This window comes from Vitis riparia, chromosome 8 (assembly GCF_004353265.1).
Source record: "Vitis riparia cultivar Riparia Gloire de Montpellier isolate 1030 chromosome 8, EGFV_Vit.rip_1.0, whole genome shotgun sequence".
Lineage (NCBI taxonomy): Eukaryota > Viridiplantae > Streptophyta > Magnoliopsida > Vitales > Vitaceae > Vitis > Vitis riparia.
Genome location: NC_048438.1, coordinates 8533644 through 8542100, shown reverse-complemented (window position 1 = coordinate 8542100; position 8457 = coordinate 8533644). Strand labels below are relative to the sequence as shown.

The window sequence follows — 8457 nt, the reverse complement described above, 5'->3', positions numbered from 1 at the left end:
TCCCATGACACGTATCGCCCTCCCATTGCTTCTTCAAACCACTAACATGATTCTCTAAAGACCAAACTTGGGGCAACATGTGGCTCTTTAAGAGCCCTTCACCTGCAGAAATAATTTTCAAAAAAATGGCCCCCAAAATGGGGGTCTACAAATATGCCCCTCTTCGATAGAGCTCACGAGTGTAAGGAATATGAACACTAAGGTGAAAAGAAAATGTGAATAATGAGTGGACTGAAGTGAACTCTATCGAAGAACCAAGGAGACCCCCAAAGGGACATTTGCAAAACACAAACTCACTTAGACCAATAGATGAACAAAATGACTCTAATCCTAAGAGAAAAACATGTCTCAATGTGCCTCTAAAGTTGCATTAAGGATCAAGACTCAATCTAAGACGTCTCCAAAAGTGACTCGAAGGTCAATGTCAAAGATGAGTAATGGTCAAACCATCCTGGAGTACAGAAAAGAATGTGCTCAAAGGAGATCGCCCTATGTGAGCCACATGAGAACGCTAAATGTGGGGTGCCCAACAACATGACCAAAATATGTGTCGCGAACTCAAAGGACTATGTCATGTGTAGTGGAAGGGGAAGTCTAGAAGAGCATGATGAACAAGCAATAAGCACAAGGTAACAAGGTGAGGAAAATGATTTTGAATGCCAAAAGGGATGAAAGAACGGTGACTCTAAATGCCTAAACGAGTATGCACAACGACATTGAATGCCAAAGCTAAAGAATGATGATGGCATCAAATGCCTGAATGAGTATGCATAATGGCTCTGAACGCCAAAACTAAAGAAAAATGGTGGCATCAAATGCTTGAATGAAACAATGGCTTTGAATGTCAATAATGAATAATGACTTTGAATGTTGAACTGAAGACATGACTTTGAACGCCAAATGGAAGATGCGGCTCTGAACGCCTAACTAGAGATGTGACTCTGAACGCTAAGACGAAGATGTGACTCTGAACGATGAATTAAAGAAAGACATGACGACTCTGAATGTTGAACTAAAAAAACAAATGATGACTCTGAATACCGAACTAGAAATAAACGACAGCTTTGAACACCAAATTGAAAATGAACAACAGCTCTGGATGCCAAACAGAAAATGTAGCTCTAAACACCGAACTGAAGGTGTGGCTTTGAATACAGAACTAAATTGAACAACTGCTCTGAACGCCAAAATGAAGATGCGACTCTGAACGTCAAACCGAAAAAGAGGTATGATGGCTATGAATATTGAACTAGAAGCAAACAACGACTCTGGATGCCAAAATGAAGATGCGACTTTGAACGCCAAATCGAAAAAGAGATAGTGACTCTGAATGACAAACTAAAAAGGGACGGTGGTTTTGAACGCCAAAATGAAGATGTGGCTCTGAATGCCAAAATGAAGAAAGAAAACCCTAAGTGTGTATTTGTAGACCTCGTATTTCTGCTCATGCGCTTCCACTCGATGGCGAACTCGCTTTTTATTTGAAAATGATTTATTTTTTAAGAAAATAACTTGGAGTCGCCACTTATTTTTGTTTTTTTTTTAAAGGGTAAACAAAATAAGAAAGAAAACCCTAAGTGTGACTCTTTATTTTGGAAAATGTGGTTTGTGAAAAATCAAATTTGAGCTCGGGGGTTAGGTTACTTATTGGGAAGGTACGGTAAAGATCGTAGCACCCTTCTAAGTCCCTAAAAACGGGTCTCTACTAATGAGCTGAAGCAAGTATGACAATTGATTGATCAAACATGGATACCGAATGAATATCAATCAAAACAAAATAACTAAATAAACAAGATAGGCAAGGAATGTACCTGAGTGATGGGCCGGTTTACTGTGTCACCCTCTTTCAAGACGATTCTTCTGTGTGTTTCCTCCTCTCTCTGACCAGTTCTCCCTTCCAAGCTCAATTGATTCTCCTCATCCCTTTCTCTAGCTCAAATGGTTTTCTTTCCAGTTGTCTTCTCTCTCAAGCTATTAAAAAAAACGCTCCTCTATAACCTCCTCCAAAGAGAATCCCCCCAGGTATCCCTCTCTCCTAAGCAACCCCAAAAAACATGCCTCCTCAGTCTTGCCTCCCAAGCTACCTATACCTCTCTGTAACAGCAACCAAATATCTCCCCCTCCTTAACGGCCTCCTTGTCTCTATATCAAAAATACGCTCCTCCAAATCCCTAAAAAAAAAATTGTTTCTAAATAGTCCCATGACACATGTCGCCCTCCCATTGCTTCTTCAAACCACTAACATGATTCTCTAAAGACCAAACTTGGGGCAACATGTGGCTCGTTAAGAGCCCTCCACCTACATAAATAATTTGCAAAAAAATGCCCCCCAAAATGGGGGTCTACAGTATTATTTTATTTTTAATTTTTGTTCATATTTGTATAATTATTTTTTAAAATAAGTTAAAATAATTGAAAGATATTATTCAAAAACAATGTTCTTCCAATTTCTAAGGTAAAAAAACACAGAAATCCTAGCAATGAACATACTTTTTAGCTTTTATTTTTCCTTCCATAGAACAAACTCTAGCTGCGCCACCTTTCTGGTGCTAGAGTCTCCGTCCCTGATTTCTGCGACGTCTCCTGCCATGAACTCCTTCGCCTTGACGCGGGAGAATCCTCAAAAGAAGTCTATCCACATGTGTGTAGTACCACCGTCTCCACCTTCGCCATAACACAAGAGGCCCAATCACAATTCCTATACCGGTGACAAATCCAATTTCAGCACCTATGTACACCCAGTTAATCTTCATCCCAGAATCCGGATGTGTTTCTTCATAGGTGGGTGGGGATGGATCTGTGCATTTCCTCTTCAAGGGGGGTCCGCATAGTTCTTTGTTCCCTTCATAAGAAGATTCCAAAAACGTTTGAAGTTGAGTACCTGTGGGGATTTCTCCCTCCAGTTGATTAAAGGAGAGGTTAAGGAAGGAAAGGAAATTTAGGCTCACAAACTGTGCTGGTATCTCCCCCCTAAGGCTGTTCTGTGAGAGGTCCAATGACTCAAGCTGCCGCAACTTCCCTAGTGATGATGGGATTTGGCCCGTCAAAGCATTATGGGACAGGTTGAGAGCATAAAGTGAAATCAAGCTTCCCATAGCTTCTGGTATCTCCCCTTGGAAATTGTTGAAGGAGAAATCAATGGCAGTGAAGACGGTTAGAATCTTCACAAGCTGCATTTCTAGGCCTTTGCTGGTGACAGTCACCGTATCCTGATAGTACACTTGGCTGAATTGTAGTACCTGAAGTTGTAGGTGATTGAGCTCTGACCTGGCTCCATCTTTATCAGCCCTCATTGCCTTCCAGGTTAAAAAGAATTTTCCTGACAAGTCACCACTAAAATTGTTGGAAGCAAGGTCGATAATTTGAAGCAGTGGCCAGGTGGGATTGCTATGTGGTCGACATTGAATGGGTCCATAGAATCTGTTGGATCGAAGAACAAGGACGCGCAAACTGCTTATGGTCTTCAACGAGCAAGGAAAAAAATCACTCATCTGATTGTTCCCAAGGTTTAAAACCTCTAACTCTTTGCAATTGGCTAGAGATTCTGGAATTTTTCCTTCTAAGAGATTCCCATTCAGATCTAGAGTCCGTAAAAGACAGTTTCCCGAAAATTCCCCAGGTATAGTGGCACTTAACTTGTTTCTCCGTAGATTCAGGACCTCAAGAATCTCGTTCCCAATTAAACATGAGGGTATCATTCCACTCAAAGCGTTGTCAGAAAAGTCAAGAACTCGCAGGTAACTGGCATTGCAGATTGATGCAGGGATAATTCCAGTGATGTTATTCTTAGAAAGAGAGAAGAAAATAGTGAAGAAGATGTAAGTACCAATATCTTCTGGGATGGAGGAGGTGAAACTGTTGTTCGAGTAATCCACATAGCTGCAAAATATGGGAGGAGTGGGGATTTGGCCATGGAGCTGGTTGGAATGTAGGTCAAGGATGGACAGATAAGGAGTAAAAGTAGAGAAAGGTTCGTGGAGATCCTCCAGTAAATTATGAGAGAGATTCAAATACACAAGAGAGCCATTACCAATCTTCCAAATCCAACTAGGTATGTTCCCGTGAATTTGGTTTTGGGAAAGGTCTAAATGTGTCAAGCTTGACTGGCCGCTAAGATCAGGTAAAGTTGTCAGCCTGCAAGAAGCCAACCTTAATGTTGTAAACATAGGCAGTATAGAAGGGGACAGATTACAAAGGGTTGAATTGATGGACAGGTTGTTGTATGAAAGGCTAAGATCAGTAAGATTCCCAAGTTTTTTAAACTTGCTGAGTTCAATCTTTCCATTGAATTTGTTGGAAGATAGGTCAAGGAAGCTAAGACACCGCAGTTCAAAGACAGAATCAGGTATCGGCCCTTCGAGATTGTTGCTACTCAAACCAAGGGTGCTCAATCTAGAAGATGCATTTAAAAGAATTTTGAACTGACCAGAAATTTGGTTGTTGTCTAGTCGTAACCTCTGCAAGGATGGGAGGGAAAACAGGGACGGGGGGAGATTTCCTGTAATTGCATTGTACCGCAGGTCAAGATTCATTAAATTAACAAGTTGTTCCCAGTGGAAAGGAATTGGACCCGTCAAATTATTGTAGGAAAGGTTTATTTCGGTGAGTCTCTTGGACAAACTAAAAGATGGAATTGGACCGGAAAACTTATTTTCAGACAAGTCCAAGTAAATCAGTTGAGGAAGGTTTGCCACTGAGTTTAGGATTGGGCCACTGAAATGGCAACGTGCCAGCTCTATTCTAGTCAGCTTCTTAAGATTTCCCATGGAGTTGGGTAGTTTCCCCCAAAGTTTTGTATCCGAAAGCACCAATGTTTCTAGAGATCCATTTTGAGGGAATTCTGGCAAAGAATCTTCAAGTAAGTTAATTGACAAATCAAGAATCTGTAGGGTTGTTGCCTGAATGATCTTTTCTGGAAACGTTCCAGTTAATCCACAAGAACTGAGCTGCAAGTGAGTCAAATTTGAGAAGCTAGCGAGGAACTGTGGAACTGGAGCAGCAAAATTGTTGTCATCCAGACGAATCCTTGAGAGAGATCGAAGCTTCTGCAGGGAAGAATGGATTGGGCCTGAAAGATGACAGCTGGACAAGCTAAGCACTTGGAGATTAGGCACTGAAGATGACAATGCCTGGCACCACTCCTTCCCCTCGGCTGATATGTCTACACCATTAAGATGAAGTTCCCTAAGCTCCTTGAGATTCTGAACCAGCATTCTCAGATTTGGATTCTCAAGTTTCAGTGTAGGAAATCCAATGAGATAACCAAGGCTGGAGAAATCGATGGTAACCAACCTAGTCAAGAGCGAAAATTCCTTTGGAATCTGCCCAGAAAAGCCAGAATTGGATAAATTCAGATAAATTAAATTAGCAAGCCTGTCAAATCCTGATGGAATTTGAGAAGAGCAGAAGCTGTTGTTAGGCCAGTTCAATCCTCCGCAGAAGCTGTTTCCAGCCAAATTCAAGCTCTGGAGATATTGTAAACTGAAAAGGCTACTAGAGCTATTGAATCCACCAGAAATTGATTCGCTACTCAGATCAAGACCGACAACGTGACCATTGGCATCCCAGGTCACACCTCCCCAAGAAGAGCAGTCTGCGCTTTGATTCCAGGAAACTAGTTTATTTGAAACAGCAACATTGAATTTGAGGGTCTTCTTCAGCCGCAGCAACAAAGACATCTCATCTTCCAGGCATACCCGTCCATCACTGAGACATTCACCGGACACCAAAGTAATATGGATACCAAAGATGATTGAGCATAAGGGCATGGAAAAAAGGCATGAGAAGAGTAGAATTCTCATTGGAAGCCGCTGGGGGATACTGTTAACACAAAACATAATTAACTTCTATTCATGTTTCAAGAAGAGAAAAAGTTCTAATATTACATAAATAAGACAACATTCCACGCATGGTATCCTGTTCAGTCAAAAAAAAAAAAGGGGAGGGGGGGGGGGGGGGGGGTGTCATGATGGGACTGCTTCTAGCTATTTCCATATCTTTTTAGTTCATATGAGTTTTCTTGTGCTTTTGAAATTACCATAAACAACAGTTTTAATTTTATACAAATTTCATGGCATTGCTTATGTATGTTCTGTTTAGTTCGAGGTGATCAAATTGAAAAGTTACAATCAAATTATTCTAATTACTCTATTAGGAACACCAAAATGGAGTTTATTCCTTTGGATAAAGCCACACAATTCATGCCTTACACATTCTATCAATTCCTAAATCTGATTCCTTCTTTCGGTTAGAAAATTTCTTAGACCAAACCATTCATGTTGAATGACCAAGATTTTTACCAACATGGGCTGGCTTATCTTATATTCTTTTTCCTTTTTACAAATTTTGAGTGTATCCGACAATAATTCTAAAAAGTGTTTGTACCATTTTTAACACTTGAAAATTGTCATCTTTTAAAATTAGAAAGATTAAAAATATTTTTTAGAATCACTATCAAATAATCTCTTCATAGCATTCTAGGTGTATGCTAGATTCAGCTTCACTAACACTCTTCCATTCTGTTAATAGAAATATAAAAAATATCCATAACAATAAATTTTATTAATATGGATTCAACAAGATAATTCATTTTAGCCATTGTGATCAACATATGGTTTGGTGTATCATTCATAAGTCACTTCAAATTTAGCGTAGGATTTATAATTCTTCTATATCCACACAGAAAAGAAAGTCCCCATTTCATTGAATTTTCTTGCCTACTTTAATTTTCTCTAGCCCAAACAATAAGTTTGGTGTATCACTCATAAATCACTTCAAATTTAGTGTAGGATTTATTATTCTTCTGTATCTTTCAACCCACACAAAAAAAAGGTCCCCAATATTTCATTGAATTTTCTTGCCTACTTTTCTCTAGCCCAGACAATAAGTTGGTCAATGTTCAACTCTTTAATAAGTGTACCATTTTCCATTTAACTATTCATTCTATATGAGCTTAAATTTTCCGTATTTCACCACTTAAAATTTCTTCTATAAAGTGCTATTGATATACGTAATTAAAAATAACATTTTTGATGTCCTTTAGTTTTTAACTTTATCCAAAAATTAATATCGATGGATGAAATAAAATGAAATGAAGAAGAACACTTCAATTTGAATTTCAATATGAATTTTGATGAAATCTCCCAGTTGAATCTGGAGGAGTCACAATGGTCTCACTTAAAACCCAGATAACTTTAACAGAACTTCAAGAAAGTTCATAAACTTTCAAAGGGGTTCTTTGATGCAATATGTAAAACTTAAAGAACAGTTGAATTTGAAATTTCATTCAAAGCATAAAATAATTACAAAAGAATTTGAAACATAAACTTACAAGCTTTTGAAGAGAGCTTAAACAAAACTTTGAGAGCTTTGAGCTTTTCTCAATTATAAGGCTTTCGCTCAGAGGGATATTTCACTTGTTTTCACTCAAATATCACTAATGAATTGTCGATGCCTTACAATGAGAAATGAGGGCCTTATATAGGCTTTGAGGACGGATATGAAAAGCTTTTAAGTTCGTAGATTTGAAGAGCTTTGAAATCCACCAAAAGTAGTTTTTCTTTTGTGCAGCTATCCTTTGAATTTGAAGAGCGATTTGTAGCCCACTGTTTTTATCCATAAATTTGAAGAGCGGTATTGATGTCTCATCAACCCACTCAGATTGGAAAATGTTGGAGTCTACAATAGAAATCATCTTCGAACCCAGATTCTTTGAGAAATTTGAGGTCCTTTGAGATTTTGCCACGATATCCAAAGTCTCTTTGGAAAATGTAATCAAAGGCAAGAATGTGAACATTTTGCTTGACCCGAAGACCTAAGTGTCTCTTTTGAAGTGCTTCACAAATTGATTTTAATGAAGACTTGGAGGCGTTACTCTAGGGACGTGTATAGAAATCCATAGCACATGTCTTCATTGAGATCCTCTAAAAAAGTAGATGATGCAATATCATCATCAGAACCAAAATAAGAGAGTTGAGACAGGGTTTCTATTTTTTCATAAGCATTTTGAGTTTTTTTTGAATTCTTTGTCAAAAGGGAACGAAGTTCTTGATAACAAAAAGTTATCAAGATGAATTTGAATAGGAGTTTTTGAAGGACTTGGCTTTGAAGGAGCATTTTTTGAGGAAATCCATTGATGGATATGGGGAATTTGTTAGGCAGTAGAATGAGAGAAATTTGACCACCATTTGACTTTGAATTCTCTTGCCAAATGTGGAGGAAAATGAGGTGAAACTAATTGTGTTTGGACAAAGTCCCAACACATAATTCAAGGAATTTGAAATCTTGAAAGGAAGAATGATACTTGAGAACAAGAAGTAGAAATCAAATATCCTAGTTTGAAATAGTTTGATCTTAGGGGCAGATACCACTAAGCCATTTTCCCTAACAACTTGTTGAAAGATTTCAAGATGTTTGAAGTGATGTTCAATAGAATTTGAAAATATAAGCACATCATCA

The 8457-nt window shown here is 38.5% G+C and overlaps 1 protein-coding gene across 1 annotated transcript; it reads right to left on the bottom strand.

Annotated features, from left to right (window-relative positions):
* Positions 1–2549: 2549 nt before the first annotated feature.
* On the bottom strand, positions 2550–5678 carry LOC117920591 (receptor like protein 22-like). Its single transcript, XM_034838200.1, has one exon. It carries the CDS (start codon positions 5676–5678, stop codon positions 2550–2552), a length of 3129 nt encoding a protein of 1042 aa, XP_034694091.1.
* Between the last annotated feature and the right edge of the window lie 2779 nt (positions 5679–8457).